The 22,046-nt window shown below is 37.5% G+C and overlaps 2 protein-coding genes across 3 annotated transcripts in view; one reads left to right on the top strand and one right to left on the bottom strand.

Moving 5' to 3' along the window:
- The window catches only part of scfd2 (sec1 family domain containing 2), a 154,167-nt gene extending 146,594 nt beyond the window's left edge, over window positions 1-7,573 (bottom strand). The window contains exons 1-2 of the mRNA XM_051874650.1: window positions 6,631-7,573; window positions 5,745-5,913 (exon numbers count right to left, since the gene is read on the bottom strand). Of these exons, the coding sequence (XP_051730610.1) occupies window positions 5,745-5,913; window positions 6,631-7,444 (983 nt within the window). The 5' untranslated portion in view covers window positions 7,445-7,573. The remainder of the gene's footprint in view (window positions 1-5,744; window positions 5,914-6,630) is intronic.
- Window positions 7,574-8,200: 627 nt separating this feature from the next.
- fip1l1a (FIP1 like 1a (S. cerevisiae)) overlaps window positions 8,201-22,046 on the top strand; it is a 39,196-nt gene continuing 25,350 nt past the window's right edge. For both annotated transcript variants that reach the window (XM_051874652.1, XM_051874651.1), the window contains exons 1-10: window positions 8,201-8,454; window positions 10,424-10,469; window positions 11,977-12,022; window positions 12,130-12,203; window positions 12,354-12,403; window positions 13,607-13,699; window positions 13,814-13,941; window positions 15,434-15,474; window positions 19,540-19,639; window positions 19,717-19,864. In XM_051874652.1, coding sequence (XP_051730612.1) covers window positions 8,385-8,454; window positions 10,424-10,469; window positions 11,977-12,022; window positions 12,130-12,203; window positions 12,354-12,403; window positions 13,607-13,699; window positions 13,814-13,941; window positions 15,434-15,474; window positions 19,540-19,639; window positions 19,717-19,864 — 796 coding nt within the window. In that variant the 5' untranslated portion in view covers window positions 8,201-8,384. The remainder of the gene's footprint in view (window positions 8,455-10,423; window positions 10,470-11,976; window positions 12,023-12,129; window positions 12,204-12,353; window positions 12,404-13,606; window positions 13,700-13,813; window positions 13,942-15,433; window positions 15,475-19,539; window positions 19,640-19,716; window positions 19,865-22,046) is intronic.

Genomic DNA, 22,046 nt, shown 5'->3' with positions numbered 1-22,046 from the left:
CCGGCTCGATTGCGTCCTTCACCAGTAGGACAGCAATCTCCACCCGGGGAACAGGTGAATTGTCTGCGGTCACTGTGGAGTCCACAGACAGTTATGCAAATATTGCATGCCAATTCCATTGGCTTGTTTAATTACACTCGAAGGTGACAGGGCTCTCTAGCAATATCCCAATTCGTTGGTTCACTTCTGACGTACGTCGAACGTGACCGACTGAAAGGGAACTAGTAGCAGTGTAACTAATTACTGTTGCCAGAAAGTAATAAGTAAAGTAATAATATTACTTTTGAAAGGAGTAACTAGTAATGAGTAATAAATTAAATTTTTTGAGTAACTAGCCCAACACTGCAGGTCAGTAACTCGTGCTTCACGGAACTTGTGAATTATACATATAGATATGTTTTTGGAGTTTTGCAAAAATAAGGGCAGGCTACTGTATCCCTTTAAAGTTTGGTGTGTAACTCACCATAACATGAATGATGCCTCGAATAGTTCAGGTTTTTGAGGTCTGCGATTACTGTTCTTTAACAGGAATAGACTTACAATTAACACATGGTGGATGATAAAACATTACCAGATTATCAAAGATACTTACATACATAACAAGTATTCTATATTGATCTTGACCAGTAAGCAAAGACCCTACACATCCTAGCTAAGAGCTAAAAAACACATTTTAGTGTTAAAAATAAAGGTTAGAACCAACAGACTGATTAACCTATTTAAGAACATTTTATTCTGCAGTTCTTTAGAAAACCACTCACAATAACTTATCAGTAAGAATGTTTACATGTGAAGTTGAGATAATTGAGATAATTGAGATACAGCAGCTTTTTATAGCTCTTGTGGGGTGTTCCCGGTTTGCAGTGGTCAGTATCTATCAAAAGTGGTCCAAGGAAGGAACAGTGGTGAACCCGGTGACAGGGTCATGGGCGGCCAAGGCTCATTGATGCACGTGGGAAGCGAAGGCTGGCCCATGTGGTCCGGTCTAAACTACTGTAGCTCAAATTGCTTAAGAACTTAATGCTGGTTCTGATAGAAAGGTGTCAGAATACACAGTGCATCGCAGTTTGTTGCGTATGGGGCTGCATAGCCGCAGACCAGTCAGGGTGCCCATGCTGACCCCTTTCCACCGCCGAAAGCGCCAACAATGGGCACATGAGCACCAGAACTGGACCACGGAGCAATGGAAGAAGGTGGCCTGGTCTGATGAATTACGTTTTCTTTTACATCATGTGGATGGCCGGGTGCCTGTGCGTCACTTACCTGGGGAACACATGGCACCAGGATGCACTATGGGAAGAAGGCAAGCCAGCGTGGGCAGTGTGATGTTTTGGGCAATGTTCTGCTGGGAAACCTTTGGTCTTGCCATCCATGTGGATGCTACTTTGACAAGTACCACCTACCTAAGCATTGCTGCAGACCATGTACACACTTTCATGGAAACAGTATTCCCTGGTGGCTGTGGTCTCTTTCAGCAGGATAATGCGCCCTGCCACAAAGCAAAAATGGTTCAGGAATGGTTTGAGGAGCGCAACAACGAATTTGAGGTGTTGACTTGGTCTCCAGATCCAATCGAGCATCCAATCGAGCATCTGTGGGATATGCTGAACAAACAAGTCCAATCCATGGAGGCCCCACCTCGCAACTTACAGGACTTCAAGGATCTGCTGCTAACATCTTGGTGCCAGATACCACCGCACACATTTAGGGGTCTAGTGGAGTCCATGCCTCGACGGGTCAGAGCACAATATTAGGAAGGTGGTCATAATGTTATGCCTGATCGATGTATATATAGGTAGGAAGCTGAGACTGAAAGGTAGGAAAGTAGGAATGAAAGTGAAGCATTAAACTATTTGTGTTTGGATGATCTGTTTGAAATGTGTGCATATTCTTTGACCCAGAATATTGGGCTAGTAAAACTCGGTCAGAAATGAATGACTTAGTTGGCATTATACAACGTCTCGAGAGACGTTTAAGGACATTTAGAGTCTAGGGAGTTGAGTTGCTCTCCTGAGGATCAGCTGGGCCCTGTCAGAATGCATCAAAAGATTCGATATTTGCCTGGAGCCTGTCTAGACTCTGCTAAACAAACCCTAGGCTTGTGACTCGCTTCCCTGCTGAGCTAAAGCTAGAAATCCCCACGCTTACACTGAATGGATTTGACTGTGTGGAACTGGACCGGTTCTCCTCCACTGAGTCCTGGAGCTCCAACCAAGAATAAAACTGAGCCTGAAAAAAGGGGAACCAGTGTAGATACAGAGAGAGTGGGCTAAATAAATGCATTTTTACCCTCAAACTAAAATTAGGAGGTTTAAAAAAAAAAAAAAAAAAAAAAAAAAAAAAAAAAAAAAAAACACTGAACATGACATCCTGAGGAATTCTAAAACTACACGTAGCAGCACAAAAACATTCACTCATGAGCAAACATCCGTTATTCAGTTAAAGTGCAGATCACGTCATGACAGAATGACAGAATGAGCACATAGTGAGGTAATTAGCACACAAGACTATACAAGCACTAACAGATCATTAAAACAACATTACAATACAAAAGCTAATAATTCAACACAGCCTATACTGCACAAACACTCTAAAAACACACGTGATAATCTTGCTCGATCAAGTTCATTGTCAGTACAAGTATACTACCGGTATATACCCTCTTGTCGTCATTCCACGTTTGACATTTTAAAAACCTCCATGGATTATGCTCTCCAGATATAGGGTGGCTTGTATACAGTGACGAATGACTCTAGACCGTCAGGTACACAGCACCTCTTCAAAATCTCTGCATTTGGAAGCACGATTAGGCTTATTTGGGATCAGAGCATGTTCTTTATAGTCCTTAGGAGAAATGTGCCAAGCCTGTCAGACAATTCCCTGTGCTCATGCTTCTCTAGTCAAGCACATGATCAGCCATGCAAAAGGCATTTTCACATAAGGCCAACATTTGCATAGACATAATAAATACTGTATCTCATTAAAAGAAAGGAATCTCGTCAGTCATTTTGTGTTGCCCAATTCTTGTTTTGTAAAAGATTTAGAGAAGGTCATGAAAATGGTTGCATTAAACTAAATTCCGACTGTTCTTAGTGTAAAAAACACAGGTTATTATTATAAATGGCCCTCAGGGAAAAATAAAATACTACAAAGGTGTGAAATATGGCCTTATTAAAGCGCAACACAATGGAAACCAATTCTAAACCCTGTTAAATACACACTTTTACACATACATGTCCAGTGACAGAAAGCTCTTCAAATGAAGAGTTGTCCCATTCAGTCTCCACACCATCTGGTTAACAGTGAGCGCTTGTATATTTACACGGAGGTCTCAAGAGTGTGTTTGTACTCAGCACTGCGGTGCTACTGTAACCAGCTAATGGCGGTGGAGGGATGTGGTCTTGGAATACAGCATTCGTCTGTGTGTGTAGGTAAAACAGCAGCTTCAATGCTCTCCAAATTGAACACGGTTGAGATGACAAATAGTCACAATGGGAGCCCACAATGGAGACAAGATCAATCTGGCAGCTTTTGCTGCATCAAATGTATAAGGTGAAACTGGTTTAATTATTGGCATAGCTCATAGGAGGAGTTCCTGTCCCATTAATGCAATCACTCTGGAGTTGAATTCTTTCCATGAGCGTGTGCTCTCTGAATCCCTGTCTGATGGGATCTGGAAAGAAAACCGACATACGAAACAAGTTCCTCTTTTAACAAACCCTCACGTCTAACATGTGGTTTAGACCTAATAGGTCGTAAACAGCGTTTGGGTTTCCATGCTGGTGCCGTTTGACTTCCAGATGAAGTAGGTTCAGTTTTGACATTGATACAACTTGCTTAAAAAAAAAAAAAAGTCTTGTATTAAGAGAATATTATATCAATATATGACAATCACTACAAAATCATCTGCCAGAAAGGTTACATGGTGTCAATTACACCAAAAATTATGACAGTTGATGTTTTCACTCATGACTGAGTTCAACCAAAGGGCATACATTTAGCAAAAAAATTCCCATCCAAAAAGCATGGCTGGGTTCATTTAGGAAAAACATTATTTTACATTCAGAAAGTGAGCGAGTTCACCAAATGTGTGTTAAAACAATTGAGCAGCATGACAATATTACACAGAACAGCAGAAATTTGGGGTCATTCATTACCACATCCCACCCCGTAGGAAATGACATCAGCAAAAACTCCAGCAAACCCATTTAGTTATTCAAATACACACATTTATGATGACTAAAGAAATGGTGGTTCTCCATTAAAAATACTTGGCTGGGCATTGTTCCTGTGCCAACATGTGGGGAACCAAGTCAAATGGTTTCCGCTGATTTTTCCTTCTGTGAGCAGACAGACTTTGAGAACATCCGTGATTATGCAACACATTTCTCTAATCCTTTACCAGCACTGAGGTTTTTGGTCTAAACCAAACTACAGTAGGGACATTCCCTTTGGAGCAGTGATGACAAAACTATCAGACAGACAGGTCAAGAAATCTGATGTTTAAATGCAGCTTAATAGAGCTGTCACAGCCTATTATGTCCTTAAAAAATATCAAACAGAAACTATGAAAAAAGAAAAGAAAATCTGAAGTATTCTTTGTTCTATTGCTTGCATTTTAATACTGACTGTTTACTTTTCATTACATATGTGTGTGTATTTGAAGGCTACATGAAGAATATCATGATATACTTGCTTTAAATTATTTATTAATATTATTATTTTGCAGTAATATTTAACATTTTAAATAGTTAAATAAAACAGTTACTGGTAAATATATATATATATATATATAAAAAGTTTTGCTGTGGTAATGAAGTAGGTATTGAGAACTGCTGGTATTAGTAAAGATTACTGAAATTTTGGTATCTTAACAACAGTACCTTGGAGTAACTTTTGGTTACATACATTTGCTCTTAAAGAGATAATCCACCCCAAAAAGATAATTCTGACATCATTTACTCTTTCTTCTGTGGATATTTTAAAAGTCATCGGGGGTCAAAACAATAATAAACCCTACTGACTTTCATTCTATGGACCAAAAGCACTTTTGAAAACATCTTTTGTGTTCCACAGAAGAAAGAAAGTTATTCAGGTTTGGAGTGACATGAGGGTGAGTAAATAATGACAGCATTTTCATTATTTGAGTGAACTATTGCTTTCAGTACAAAGTTATTCAGTTCCAATCAGCTCCAAGTTCAAACCAAAGGTCTGAACCTGCATAATATTTGTTAGTACCTTAAATTAGTTAATATTACAAACTGCCCATCTCAAATGTTTAATCAGTTGGTAACACTTTAGTATAGGGAACACATATAAACTATTAACTATGACTTTTCCCTAAATAAACTTCTAATTTACTGCTTATTAACAGTTAGTAAGGTAGTTGTTAAGTTTATGTATTGGGTAGGATTAGGAATGTAGAAAAAGGTCATGCAGAATAAGGCATTAATATGTGCTTAATAAGTACTAATAAATAGCCAATATTCTAGTAATATGCATGCTAATAAGCAACTAGATAAAATACCTTAAAATAAACTGTTACCAATCAATTAATTTAAAACATGTTAAAAATGAAAATGCTTGATTTGTGAGACTTTAAAAAAAAAGAAATCAAGATATATATCAATTTTATTTCCACCACAATGTGAATATACTCATTGCATGTTCTTCGCCTGTTTCTTACCAGAGTGCTTTTGGCCGTTTTCTATTTATAAAAAAAAGAAGAAGGAAAAAAAGCTTACTGGTTCTGTGCCAAGCAGCCTGGTGCCAAGATGCCCTCTGTATCAGTTGTCTGCTTCAGGTGTGTGAGCTCCAACATGTCCACCTGAACATCAGTCACATGACCTGGCAGCTGTGGCAACACTGACAGGATTTTCTCAACCAAATTGTCACCATGGTGGCCAACAGCCCCTAAAGATTGGGAAATAAGAGAAACAGGGAAAAGTAAATAGATTTTGTAAGGACACAAAACTAGAACAAGTTATACTTGTTCTTGTATACATAAGGCAAGACACCACTGGTGAACAGGGTAAAAATTTAACTAATGGGTATCACCATACTACCCCCAACTGATTAATCACAGTACATTAAGATAATTTTGTCTTACAAGTTTTGTCATGTTATGTTATGTTTAAATATGCAAATGAGGCAAATTTCCAGAATAGAAATCTACCTGGATAAAGCCAGGTTCAAAATTATTGTTTCATTTTGCTGACATATTAGTGTTTAAGGTTTTTGATATATCAATCCATTTAGCAATAAAATGTTATAAATCAAGCAGATTATATATTAATGAACCTCCTTTAGAATATAGATAAGTGTTACTGAAATGGAGATTTCTGGCTCAGTGCATGAAAAAAACAAAACATTTTGAGAATATGGCCTATACAGATATGCACTGCAATTGTAGTCTAAAGGCACAAATAGATAAACACTTACAGTAAATGTGTATTTTGTGTATTTTTTTTTCTTTCCACTAGTCTGAAAGAAGACTATGGAAGTAAATTAAAATTATCCAAAAATCTCAAAACTGACCAGTGCATAAAAAAACAAAACAATGGTTTTGCCTGTAGTGCCTTGCCTTAAGTACTAATGATTGAATAAATATTTAGACACATTGGACTACACCTGTAAGATCAAGAGTTCTGTCAACAAACACTATTGATGCTTTATTGGGGGCCGCCTTCCTCCTGTTTTTGGCATGCGGGTGATTGGCCAGCTCCCCTGCGATCAGACGGCTCATCGGACCCACCGAAAAGCACTCCTCACGAGTACTGATGAACTCAAATAGGGAGTTGAGGGCTGAAGCCAGAGCTTTAATCTGAATCTGCAGCTCAGGTGGGAGAGAGTGCATATCCACATCCACCAGACTCCCAAATCGTCTTTTCTCTGGCCTCTTCTTGTTGATGGACTGAAGATCAACTTCCAATAAAGGGAAGATATCAGAGAAAGCAGGCAAAATATGGAGGTGCTGCGTCAGAGGGGCAAAGACCACAGGAGCATGCATGACCTCAGAAGTATAGTTCATATCACCCATCCACTCACACAGTTTCTCTTCAAACTGCTCAAACACTGGGTTCCCCTCCAGATCAGCGTTCACATTATTCGCAAGCAGGTGAAGGGAGTGAGGAATAGTTGTGAAAACCACACAGTACTGGAAGTGACTGAGGGATATGATGTCTTTAATAATGTCTGCGGTTCTACCTTTTAGCACGGTGCTGACCACAAACACAGCTTTGGGTTCATTCTGTCCACCTGCTTCAAAGCTTGAGAACTGTTTGATGTTTCGAGCTCCAGCCTCAAACAGAAGCGCAGCTCCTCCGTTCCAGTGCAGACTCTCTGAACACCGATCATCCATGAAAACAACAGCCTTTTTTACCTTTGACAGCACTTTTTCCCACGTCTGACCGGGGAAACACATGACACCATCCGTGGGCAACATATTTCCGCAAATGCTGGCGTTTTAAAATGAGACGAACGAAAACAACAGCACAACTGTCAAACAGACACCATTCAAAACAAACCCATGTGAGTCTCTCGAAGGTGACGTGGCGCAGAGGCGTCGCGATAGTTATGCGTCATGGTGTCGCTATCAGCTGGGAGTTTTGAAAAGTGGAATTTGATGGTATATTATAAAAGTAAACATTATATATGTGGATTTTTTTTTAACTCTAACCCTATTCATTTTAAAATAGAAGTAGTTAACAACCTTAATTCTTTATTATTATTATTATTATTATTTTGCCTTTACGTGCGCTCGAAATTATCGTAAATACGAGTTTCCTAGGTAAAAATTGCACATGCACGCCCTCCCATTTCGACTTCACGACTTCAGAAGTGGGAATTATCACATTTCCGATAGCACGTGAAGGCAGCATTATTCTTTTCTAATAATATTCTTATTTTTATCTCAGTATTTGATTTGCTATGATTGTTTTTTTTTCATGGATTTTTTTTTATGGTTGCCATTGATTATATAATTCAATGTTTAAAATATTGTAATACGTTAAAAAGTATGCAAGAATCAAGTAAAGGTAAAGGATTTGTCTGTTATATAAAAAGTAAATTGTGAAAAGTGAAGAGAGCTCGCGTCTGTCCGTAAATAAATAAATGAACAAACATACTGCTTTTAATTTGTGTATTGTTGTGTTGTTGTTGAACTTCCTGCGTGTCCCGCACACGTGCGCGTGCAGTGAGATGTGTCTCTGTGGTAACGCGCACCTGCTACACAAGCACGCGACGTGTCACTGCTGTGACAGCTGTGACAGTAACCCCTGAAACTATTATCACACTACGTGAAGTTACTTAGTCCAACTCGGTTAATCACTAAATTAAACCGAGCCTCTGATCTCAAAGTAAAGCGCAAAAACCTGGAGGTGATCATGTCCACAAGAGAGGTAGAGAAAACAGCTGATGAGAGCGCTGATGACGAGACGGACTGGCTTTATGGAGGTGAGAAATAAACAAACTGACGTGACGATCAATCTTTAAAACTGACTGAAGTGATTCAGGAAGTCAAATCAAGCGTCCTCGTGATGAGAAGAATAAACACCCTACCAACATCTACCAAACAAAAGCATACGTTTTTAAGCAGGGGTCTGACCCTAAGTTTATTACAACAGAGACCGTTATTTATCCAGCTGCACGCTTTTCGTAACATTTACTTTCAAATCAACCCTTACAGAAACCATATGGCGTAAATACATTTACACGCCTAACATAACATCGTGTAAGTGCTGCTACATTTAAAAGCAGTTGGACAGCTAGTTTTAAACTCTTTATTGATTGATTGATTGATGGATTTTCCATGGCAAATATGGCATAGGACATGAGAAATACGGTATCATGTTCAATAGAGAGGAATCAGAGAAAAGAAAAATCAATATAATCTAATGTAGAGTTGACATTTTGAATATCAGGTTTTAAAACGGTCTCAAATTGATCCATTCTCAAACTGGCTGCATTTTAGATGATGAAATTGTATCCATGATGAAACTGATTTTTTATTATTTATATGAAGTCTTACACTACAATGAAGATTGGGAGATCTGGTCTCCCATATTTGATACTCAAATTTAAAAATATTACTAATACTATAAAAGTTATTCTTATGGTTATGTAAAAATCAGTTTCAAAGCAAAAAGACACATATACCACAACCTGTTGCGGGAAGTTTTTACTAAAAGGATTTTTACTTGCTAAAAAAGTATCATATAAACAATCAATCAGTTGGCAGAAGACATGTGGTAGATTGTGTACAACAGGTTTTTCAGCAAAGTATTGATGACGTAGTAAAAACGTTGTTAAAATAGTCAACGTGACTACAGTGTTTCAACCTTAAAGGGTTAGTTCACCCAAAAATTAAAATTCTCTCATTAATTACTCACCCTCATGTTGTTCTACACCTGTAAGACCTTAGTTCATCTTTGTAACACAAATTAAGATATTTTTGATAAAATCCGATGGCTCAGCGAGGCCTGCATTGCCAGCAAGACAATTAACACTTTCAGTGCCAAGAAAGCCACTACAGACGTATTTAAAACAGTTTGTGTGAGTACAGTGGTTCAACCTTAATGTTATGAAGCGACGATAATACTTTTTGTGCGCCAAAAAAACATGACTTTGTTCAACAATATCTATTGATGGGCAATTTCAAAACACTGCTTCATGAAGCTTCGAAGCTTTACGAATCTTTTGTTTCGAATCACTGGTTTGCCAAAACTGCCAAAGTCACGTGATTTCAGTAAAAGAGGCTTCGTTACATCATAAGTGTTTCGAAATTTCAGTAGTTCACGTGACTTTGGCAGTTTGATACACGATCCGAACCACTGATTCGAAACAGTAGGTTCGTAAAGCCTCGAAGCTTCATGAAGCAGTGTTTTGAAATCGCCCATCACTAGATATTGTTGAATAAAGTTGTTATTTTGTTATTTTGGTGCACAAAAAGTATTCTCATCGCTTCATAACATTAAGGTTGAACCACTGTAGTCACATGAACTGTTTTAAATACGTCTTTAGTAGCTTTCTGGGCATTGAAAGTGTTAATTGTCTTGCTGTCAATGCAGGCCTCACTGAGCCATCAGATTTTATGAAAAATATCTTAATTTGTGTTCCGAAGATGAAGGTTTTACGGGTGTGGAACGACATGAGGGTGAGTAATTAATGACAGAATTTTCATTTTTGGGTGAACTAACCCTTTAATATTATGAAGCGATGACAATACTTTTTGTGCACTAAAACAAAACAGAAATAACAACTTTATTCAACAAATTCGTCTGTCCCCTGTCATTCTGCTACACTATTTACATTGCAGAGCTTCCGTGTTTACGTCCGAACACCTGCTCAGTATCGGCCAACATCTGGCTGTTTTCATGTGAAAAGACAAATCTTATGCTAATCTCTACTTCTTTATCATAAATAGATGACAATTTTGACGAAGAAGAGACAACAGAAAAGGAAGTGTTCAGGTGAGTGTGCCAAAGCAAATGTCTTCAGCTGTTGATGAGTTTCCAATGAGAAACTTAAGATTTGATGAAGTGGAACTTGGTTGATAGTTTCTAATATGTTACCATCATTGGCTTTTTATGTAAGCCTTTATGAATGGATGCTTATCCAGACTTTTGTACTTCACAACTCAGCATAAAAAGCTCTAAAATCTCTAAAAGTGTTATGATTGCTACGGCCCTGAGTTTAATACTGTAGTTCGAACCCTGGTGGAAAAAGACGGAAATATAAAGTAAAAAATGGTGCAAAGACCTTTGGATTAATTATTGCAGTATTTTTGTTGGCATAGCTTTAATTAGGCAGTTGATGTATTAATTTTTTCCAAAATGTCTGTTTGCCTTTTTTTTTTTTTTTTTTTTTTTTTTTTTTTTAATTTAAAGTAGCTCTTCCTAACATTTGAGTTAATTTGCATATACAAATGTGCTTCATCAGCATTTACTAATACATGTCTCCATCACAAGCGCGCACACACACATTAACATTTAAATTCTCTGCCGTTTGGGGATTTTCTGCTGCTGGCAATGTCAGTAACTTTCGGGTCACTTTATCCCAGGCTGCTTTTGCTTTTGAACTGAGAGTTTACAAGACCCAATGGTGTGCCGACTCAGAATGAGAGAGGCTGACACATTTATTTCCTGTTAGGGCAAGTAGCGCTGTACAAATGAAGCGTGTACATTTAATGCCCGTTTCACCGCTTAGTAATGACCATGCGTGCACATTAGCGGTATGGGACACGTCTGTGCCGATAGGCCTCTTTGCAAAAATGCTCAGAAATTGGATCAAGCCACGCGTGTCTGATGGAACTCTTTGGGCGCTTGTTAAATTCAGCATTGGATGTGCACAGGGCTAATACAGTATAAGCTGCTCTTATGTGCTCACTGGAGTAGGAATGAGAAGGAATATTAACCATTGTTTTATTCCTCTGCTTCCCAGCATAGCGTAGAGACGCGTTAGCTGTTTCTTGGAGTCGACGCAGCGTTTTTTATCGGTTGGATTGCTTCACCTTCATTAGAGTCGGGGCAAAACTCAAACCCAAGCGAGAATTTTCCCTCACGTTGCATTGGCCTTAAATAAGCCTGATGAGGCCGCGGTGATATAGGCCTCACTTAAACTAATGTAGGCCTGCAGCTAAAGATGTACTTGTAAATTGATCCTCCTCATTGCCCATATTTGCTTAGTGTAAAAGCCTTTTTATTGTTCTGTAGCATCAATTAGTTCATGTGATTAAATCAGACAGGCAGAGGATGCTGAAAGGAAGTCTGTGTATCTGAAGGAAAATGAAGTTTCTCCTACAGAGCACACACCTGAGTGTATTAAACTTAAGAATATGTGTTTAATACACATAATATACAGAAATAGTGTATATATATATATATATATATATATATATATATATATATATTTATTTTTGATCATTTGCATTATTGTATAATCTAATTGGTTAATTATAAAAATATATATCTTCTGCAGTGCTCTGATTGGCGATGTGGATGGTGTGAATGAACTCAGCTACCAGGTACTTGTTTTAGCAAAACATGTTTTAAACTTTTTAATTTAGCCATGATAATGTAGGGCATTCATTTAACTTTGCAAACATATCCGTTTTGTTTTTCCCTCTCACAGGAGAGTGAATCAGACAGTGATGATGATGTCTGTGTGACCATCGGTGACATTAAAACAGGCGGATCTCAGGGCTCGTGAGTAATTCTGTCAGACAACTTTAGTTATGTATGTCATTGTCAAGCCTTCTCATGTCATACAGAGATACTTATGACGTCTTAAGGCATTCTGGGTCAAATAAATAGCTATAATGATACTTAATTCTCTCTTTGTGGTTTACTCTGTAGGTCATTTGGTTCGAGTTCCATAAGTCTGAACATAAAGTCCTCTGTATCAGGTAATAAAGTGCAGGTAATTAATTAATCTGTTGATTTGATATTCAACTCATATACTACTCTGTAGTAAAAACTATTTTTAAATATTAGAACATTTTAATTACCAAAAAAGGAATGCGGCACACAACGCCATCATGTATTATTTTCCTTATTACATTATTTGGACCTATTGCAAACAAGTAAAAAAAAAAAAAAAAAATCTATGTTTTTACAAATATTGCAGTGTTGACTATAAAATTGAAAATAATACAGCTCATCTAATTTTTTTATTTATTTTTTTTTTTTTTTATTTGACCTTCTGAGCTTAACATTTCCCAAAGGAAAACTTTCCTTTCATTGACCAATTATTTGAAAATAAATTACACATCTTAAAGGTTTAGTTAATCCAAAAATGAAAATTCTCTCATTAATTACTGACCCTCATGTCGTTCCACACCCGTAAGACCTTTGTTCATCTTTGGAGCACAAATTAAGATATTTTTGATGAAATCTGTGAGTTTTTTGGCCTCCAATAGACTGCAAAGTTATTACCACTTTCAAGGCCCAAAAAGGTAGTAAAGAACATAGAACTCAGAAGCGCTGCACTGTGTTTACTACGTGAACGAGTAGTGAAACTCATTATTTTTGTTTGTTTTTTGCACACAAAAAGCATTCTTGTCGCTTCATACCATTGAAGTAGAACAACTGTAGTTACATGGATTATATTAACGATGTCTTTACTACCTTTCTGGGTCTTGAAAGTGGTGATAACATTGCAGTCAATCAGAGGTCAGAAAGCTCTCGGATTTAATCAAAAACAACTTAATTTGTGTTCTGAAGATCTTACGGGTTTGGAACAACATGAGGGAGAGTAATTAATGAAGCCATGGAGGAAACCAGGTGCAGTTGATTTCGTTAAGACTTCATTTTTGGGTAAACTAACCCTTTAAGCCCTATTTTGTAACCTATTGTTATTGAAAAACAAAAATGATTAGATGACTTAATTTAGTTTAAATATTTTGAGAATGTGTGTGTGTGTATACATATATATATATATATATAATGTATATATATATATATATATGCATATGTGCATTCCAGAAAAAACCTTTAAGCCTGATTGAACTGAACTGTGCTGCCAAGAATCCTTTCAGGACATTTCTTCAGGTTTGGTTTGATCTGTGTGTGGGAATCCAGCCTCTAAAGTCTTATCTACTGTGAGTCAGGCTCCAAGTCTAGAGGGCTGGATCTGGATGCTGAAGGCAGTGTCCTGCAGGTGGATGTGGAGTCCTTTGAGGAGAAGCCATGGAGGAAACCAGGTGCAGTTGCTTGCGTTAAGACTTGTGAAGTGTGTGTGTGTTAGTGTACCTCAGATAAAAATGTACATTTTCTCTGGTTCAAACTCTCACAGCGCATGTTGTGTATAAACGCAGGTGCGGATCTGTCTGACTACTTTAATTATGGTTTTAATGAGGACACCTGGAAGGCGTACTGTGACAAACAAAGACGACTTCGCATGAGCCTGGAGATCCTGAGCCTGGCGTCATCCAGCAAATTAATGGTACATTTAGCATATCTAAAATAAAATGTGCCCTCATTTCACTCATGATGTTTTAATACAAAGATGTTGATAATGAGTTGTGACAGGGCATTTACTGCAGTTTCAGCCTAGTGAAATACCTCGTTAAATACCTCGCTGCCTACATAAACAGCTACCTTCAAAGAGAGCATCATAACTATCATGAACCCTCATAAGTGACTGATTTGGGGTGCTCTACATGGGCTCCATGCACCACACAAATAAGGTGCATTCACGTTCTCCTGGGAAGTTCGTATTTATTATTTGGGATGTTGTAATTATGGCATCAAGTGCATTCAGATCTCTTTATTTGGAACAAGATGCTGATGTACCTATTCTACAAAAAATAAGCTACTTCTTCAAAATGAGTCGTTCATGTGCGCTCAAATCTTAAATTTAACGTTCAAATCTAATTCACGTTCAAGACGACTTGAATGCACTGATAATCCTCCATGCAGTATACTCGACTTGCAGTTGATTCCAAACTTGCGGTTGATTTAATGTTAGCACGTTGCTAAGCTAACGGCACAAATATTGGGCGAAACGTAATGAAATTGATTTTTTATCATAATTTTATATTTTAGATTCCTGTAGCTCAAACAGTAGAGAATGGCGCTAGAAATGCCAAGGTCATGGGTTAGATTCCCTGGAAAGCAGGAACTGATAAAATGTGTACCTTAAAAATGCAATGCATTGCCTTGTCTGCCAGATTATTTTTTTTTCTTCATTGAGCTTGTTGCAGTGTATTCTGGGACTGCCTTCACATGTAAAGCTACCTTAGAATTTGGCTAAAACAAGGTATCTTAGGAGGCAACTTACTGGATTTATACCTTTTAGAACAGCAATCAGTTGCCTCAAAAATTTTAACTTAAGAAATTCGAAGTTTAAGTAAGCAGAACTGGCAGATTTTTATTTTGTACTCATACATTTTAATTGTTCTTAACTAGAAATATTTAAGTACACTAATTCATACATTTAACTTAAAATTTTCATGTAACCTCAATGTGAATATTTTTATTAGTGTAAACTTAGCTAGCTATAACAAGTTAATTCAGAAAATGCTAACTTGCTAAATTGCTGATATGTTAACAATAGCACTTGCTGAATGAGTACAGCAATATAAAGCATTTAACATACTTGCTCTCAAACTAGGCCACATGCACCACTTGTCACATGATGGTAACTCTCCAAAAACCCACATTAACAGAAACTCTTCTAAATTAGCATAACAAAACATTAATCACTACTAAATCTCCCACTTAAAATTAATCTTGCACAAAAAACATTATATAACACTTAATTTTAGCGTTTATTCTCTCTTTCGAGTGCCATGGACAAAGGATGCTGGGAAATAGAAACCCCAGCCCAGTTTCAGTTAAACTTAAGTTTGTCTAAATTAAAATACATAAGTTCATAAAACTCAAAACAATGAAACAGTTCAGTTTACTCTCTTTTTTTCTTTCCCTCTTTCCAGGTGCATCAGAGTTCTAGTGATCTGTCTGAATACTCATCCAGGTGCGTACATGAACCCTAAATCAAACATATCAGTATTAACCAATCAAACCAACCCATACACACATTACAGACACTTTCTTTCTTGGAACAACATGTGGGTAAATGATAACAAATTGTTCATTTTTCAGGTGAACACTGACAATAGCCAACATTTTGGTTTAAAAGGTCTCTTGAGTCCTAAAACCATTTAAAGGTATTTTTCAGAGTCTCCTAGATATAAGAAGTAGAGCAGATGCTTCCAAACTCAGCACATGATAGGCTATATCAGCCAACTGTATACTGTCATTAAAATTGAAAAGGTGCACCTATGGAACAGCTTACAAAGCGTAAGAGAAGGCCAGTCAGCCTTTGCATACAGTATACATTGAGTTAAACAATTGTATCAAGAATCTGTAATGAAGAGGCAGTAGCGATACTATAGTTAATGTCATTTCTGTCTGTGTTTTCTGTATTTTATCATGTGCAGTTGAATAGTTTGGCATAAGGGTAGTGTAGGACCCTTAATGGCAGCTTATTTACTGTGTGCGCCAGCCATGGTCCCTTTAACAGCATCATTTCATGATAATGACTTTCTGCTGTTGTCCCAAACGCTCCATACGCACGTTATCATCCCTGTTTACGCCAGTTTTAATTCTTTAATTTTTTTTTTTTTCTTTCAGCTCTTGATTTCTATCAGCTCTTGTTTTCTGTTCTCCCCTGAAGAAAACATCCTGACTGTTGAAACCTTCTAATATTTCACTACTTTTCTATGAGACACAACACAAATACACACACACCATGGTTCAGTCCTGGTGGTCCAGACTGCCTTTGGTCCTGGGCAGGAGTTAGCGGGGGTGATTTTTAATCAGCCGTTCCTTGAACTTCTCCTCGATCAGTTGAAGGTTATGCCTTGCTCAGGGGGACGTGTATGAACCGGAGCATTCAAGGGTAAAGCAACAGTCCCGCTTTCATTATTACACATACACGCACAGACAGGATGCAGGAGTCAGTCACAGTACGCCGTTTAAACACAGAGCATGAGGTGGCATTTTCTGAATCAAACGGGCCTTAACAGAGATTGTTATTCGATCTTGTTCAGCTACATTATAATGCATTGTTTTTGCACACACACAAAAAAAAGAGTTCACGGGAGTTCATGTGCATATTCAGGTACAGCTTGACTGCGTACTCTATGAATCAGAGAGAATTAAAGTTGGCATGAAATAGAAATCTATATTCTAAATGCATGTTATTGATCTAATTGTAACCTATTCATCCATGCGTGTTTCAGATTGTCTTTTAAAAAATTGACCTTGTAATTTTTTTTTTTTTTTATCAAAATGTCCTGTCTGGATCTTCCAGTAAATGTCAAAATTCTCTCTGGTGACATATGCAGGACTTCTCCAAATATTTAGTCTGCTAAAACCCCATCCCTGCAAGCTTGTGTTTCTCTGCCTCCATTTTTGAATGCAACGGCCACATCTCATAATCCAACCAGCAATCTATGCATAGAACCAAGTCCATGCCCTACATTTTTTTTCTGATAATCTGTTACACTCAGATGTATGTCACAATAAGAAAGAAAAAATCTGTTGCTACTTCCTTGTCGCAACTTTAAAAGGATAGTTCATCCAAAAACGAATATTCTTTTACTTACCCTTATTGTTGTTCCAAACCTGTATGACTTTCATTCTGTAAAGCACAAAAGAAGACATTTCGAAAAATATCTCTGTTTATTGTCCATGGTGATTTTTTTTTTTGTTTTGGACCCCACTGACAGTTGAAACATTGTTCAAAAAAAAAAAACTTCTTTTGAAGTAACCTCTAATTTTTGTTCAAAATTTTGTGCTGATCGATATAGTCATGGGGTTATACACCTAATGGCCAAGCTTTGGTAGCCTTACAGAAGCCTGTAAGCTATAAACTTCTCATTCTCACTTATGAGATTCCCGCTGCAAGCTCGTAAATACATGATGGCTCATGAAAGTAAACATTTGTCATTTTGTTTAGATTAATTTTAATAAACCTGGAGAAAGCCTGCAGTATTTTGATTGGCATATTAAAAAGGATCTTAACATTGACATAGCATAAGTAACATTAAACATAATTTTCACAGATACAGGCAGTAAAAATGATATAATATGAAGATAATAATATACTAATATGACGTTAATGTTTTAATAGGTTATGATAAGATATTTGTTTGTAATGTTATGCTGTATTTGTTGTGCATTGGTTGCTACTTAAAGGGTTAGTTCACCCAGAAATAAAAATAATGTTATTTATTACTCACCCTCATGTCATTCTACACCCGTAAGACCTTCATTCATCTTCGGAACACAAATTAAGATATTGTTGATGAAATCCGATGGCTCAGTGAGGCCTCTATTGAGAGCAAAGCCATTCAAACTCTCAAGGTCCATAAAGGTACTAAAAACATATTTGAAACAGTTCATGTGTTCAGTTCAAACGGCAAGAATACTTTTTGTGTGCCAAAAAAACAAAATAACGACTTTTCAACAATATCTATATGGGCCTATTTCAAAACACTGCTTCATGAAGCTTCTGAGCTTTATGAATCTTTTGTTTCGAATTAGTTTAATGGCTAAACTGATGAAATCACGTGACTTTGGCGCTCCGATTCACTGATTCGATTCCTAAAGCTCTGAAGCAGTGTTTTGAAATCGGCCCATATAGATATTGTTGAAAAGTCTTTATTTTGTTTTTTTTTGGCGCACAAAAAGTATTCTCGTTGCTTTATAATATTAAGATAGAACCACTGAACTCACATGAACTGTTTCAAATATGTTTTTAGTACCTTTATGGACCTTGAAAGTTTGAATGGCTTTGCTCTCAATAGAGGTGAGAGGTGAACTAACCCTTTAATATGCTGGGACGGTCAGTTAAGCAACAACATCGCAGCATATCTGAATTGATCCTTCCGAGTTCGTCTTTCATGATAGCCTGGCAAGACTGGTCTCCACGAGAACACAAGTCCGTTCTTTGCGTTCTTGGAATTGAGAAACTTCCAAAGTGTCCAGTAACAAGGGTTTTAGCAAGATAACATGGGTAATATTTGGCTGATCGTGTGGTTTCAAAATGGCCGCCTCTGTGTGGCAACCCTTTCCATGTAAAATAAAACTCATTTTATTAAGCTACACATACTGTATGACTGAAGTCTTCAACTTATGTTGGATTTTAAACATAATTTAAATAGTACTAATGATTTATTTTACCAGTATTTAGCAAGATATCTTCTTTTGTGTGAGGAAATGATGAGAGAATTTTCATTTTTGGGTGAATGATCACTTTAAATGGAGAAATCTGTGCGAAATGTTTACTGCATGACGTACAGTGATTAAAAATACAGAAAGCATGCAATGAGAGCAGACTGCAGAGCCAGGGCTGATGTGTGAATTTTTAATGCCCCTTTTTTATAAAATCATGAGAGGGTAGCACTTAAATCCACTGTCGTGTTTGCTGAAAGTAGGTGACATACTAGAAGTGTGTCAGTTTCGGGCTTTTATATTTGTTTGTTTTTTCTGTAGTTGACTCTTGTCCCAAACTTCACCAGCAGACCATGAACAATGACAGAGACTTTTGCAGACAGGCTGACCTTTACTTCGTGATTCTTTATTTTTTGCAGCATGCATAATGTTCGATGCAGTATTAATGCGCTCTTGTTTTATTTGATGAATTTTTAGTGACTGAAATAGGTTATTGCCTTGTTCATTTGTGCATTACTGAAAGTATTTGTAGCCACGTTTCAGGGGACTTGAAGATTTATGAATGGTGATGACTACCATGGTGCACATTCACGCAAGTGTGTAACTGCTGTGTGTACATGAGCTAAAAATATTGTCGTGCACATGAGAGGATATTTCCCAGATCAGCAGAAAAATAGCATTGACTGAGGTTGCATGCATTTCTCTGCTTGCCAAGTGTTCTATAACAAAAATAAGTGCCAGGATCTTTTGTGTTGATTAAATGGCTTGCAGTGTGCAGCACACATTTCATCCTCCTCACTCACACATATGGACTCAACATAATGATCTGACTTTGATTTATGTGCGTGGGTGTGAACAGGAAGTCGAGCGGTTCGATTAATGTTATCGGAGGACAAGCAGGGACCATCAGTCGAGTGGAAGGCCGAAGACGTCACAGCGCTGATGAAAATAACATCCAGGTGTGTTTTTGCGTGCTTGATGGACATAAATAGTACTGATCTCATATACATATCTGTGTGATATTTGTGTATTTCAGGTCGTTTCAGAGCAATCCTCTGACACAAAGCTATCCTCCCCAAAGCTGTTGCCCTTCTTTCCTCCAAACATCCCACCTCCACCTTTCCCTCCTCCCTCCGTCAGCACCACACCTCCCCTTATACCACCACCACCACCACCACCACCCGGTAAGCGAGCTCCATACTGTACACTCATGCACACTCACTGTGTCAGCAGAAAAGGGACTAGCTCATGCTCTGTAGTGACGTAGTAGCATGTGAATGCTACGACATTGCAGGTTTTTCTTCAGCTTGCCCTTGAGCAAAACTCTCACTTATAATAGTTACAAAATCAAGCAGAACACGTCAGAAAAGACACAGACCAGCATATTAACCAGCATATTTAATGAAAATCAGATTATTCTCATAACAATCGGGTCAGTCCTCATAATGCTAAGATTAAAGGGTTAGATCACCCAAATTTCTGTCATTAATTACTCACCCTCATGTCGTTCCAAACCCGTAAGACCTTCGTTCATCTTCAGAACACAAATTAAGATATTTTTGATGAAATCCGAGAGGTACCAAGGTTGAACCACTCTAGTCACATGGACTATTTCAACGATGTCTTTGCTACCTTTCTAGGCCTTGAAAAGTGCAAGTGCTGCCTATGTGTGGTTCAGATACCTCTCGGATTTTATAAAAAATATCTTAATTTATGTTCTGAAGATGAATGAAGGTCTTACGGGTTTGGAACGACATGAGGATGAGTAATTAATGACAGAAATTTTATTTTTGGGTGAACTAACCCTTTAAATTGGAGATTTTTGTATTTCAGAATATTCTGGCTTAATTTACTATTATAATAATTTAATATTCAAAGTTTGGGGTCGGTAAGATTTTTATTTAGAGGAAATTAATACTTTTCTGTTTAATACTTTAATACTTTTCTGTTTTAAATAAATGCTGTTCTTTTGTTGTGTGTGTATATATATATATATATATATATATATATATATATATATATATATATATATACAGGTGCTGGTCATATAATTAGAATATCGTGAAAAAGTTCATTTTTTTATTGTAAATTATTTTAAAAAATGAAACTTTCATATATTCTAGATTCCCTACATGTAAAGTAAAACATTTCAAAAGTTTTTTTTTAAAATTTGTTGATTAGAGCGTACAGCTAATGAAAGTCCAAAATCCAGTATCTCAAAATATTAGAATATTTACATTTGAGTTTCATTAAATGACCATCCCTACAGTATAAATTCCGGGTATCTTTTGTTCTTTGAAACCACACTAATGGGGAAGACTGCTGACTTGGCAATGGTCCAGGAGACAATCATTGACACCCTCCACAAAGAGAGTAAGTCACAGAAGGTCATTACTGAATGGGGTGGCTGTTTACAGAGTGTATATCAAAGCATATTAAATGCAAAGTTGACTGGAAGGAAGAAATTGGGTAGGCAAAGGTGCACAAGCAACAGGGATGACCGCAAGCTTGAGAATACTGTCAAGTAAAGCCGATTCAAACACTTGGGAGAGCTTCACATTGAGTAGAATGAAGCCGGAGTCAGCGCATCAAGAGTCACCACACTCAGACATCTTCAGGAAAAGGACTACCAAGCCACTTCTGAACCAGAGACAACGTCAGAAGCATCTTACCTGGGCTAAGGAGAAAAAGAACTGGACAGTGAACAATGGTCGAAAGTCCTCTTTTCAGATAAAAGTAAATTTTGCATTTCATGTTGAAATCATGGTCCCAGAGTCTGAAGGAAGACTGGAGAGGCACAGAATCCAAGCTGCTTGAAGTCTAGTGTGAAGTTTCTGAAGTCAGTAATGATTTGGGGGGGTGTGACGTCTGCTGGTGTTGGTCCATTGTGTTTTATCAAGTGCAAAGTCAATGCAGCCATCTTCCAGGAGATTTTGGAGTACTTTATGCTTCTATCTGCTGACAAGCTTTATGGAGATGCTGATTTCCTTTCCAGCAGGACTTTAGCACCTGCCCACAGTGCAAAAACCACTTCCAAGTGGTTTGCTGACCATGATATTACTGTGCTTTATTGGCCAGCCAATATGCCTGACCTGAATCTATGGGATATTTTCAAGAGAAAGATGAGAAACAGTTGATCCAACAATATACAGATGATCTGAAGGCTCAATAGTGCCTCAGCAGTGCCACAGGCTGATCACTTCCATGCCACACTTCACTGATGCAGTAATTTGTGCTAGGAGCAAGTAATTTGCTGTAATATGTCCTGCCGATCAAGTATTGAGTGCACAAAAGAACATACTTTAAAGAACTTTAACTTTTCTGTTTTGCAAATCCATTTTTTGATTGATCTTAGGAAATATTCTA

This window comes from Ctenopharyngodon idella, chromosome 20, assembly GCF_019924925.1.
Source record: "Ctenopharyngodon idella isolate HZGC_01 chromosome 20, HZGC01, whole genome shotgun sequence".
NCBI lineage: Eukaryota > Metazoa > Chordata > Actinopteri > Cypriniformes > Xenocyprididae > Ctenopharyngodon > Ctenopharyngodon idella.
Note: the sequence above shows the minus strand (reverse complement) of the source record. Positions and strands in the feature narration are given on the sequence as shown.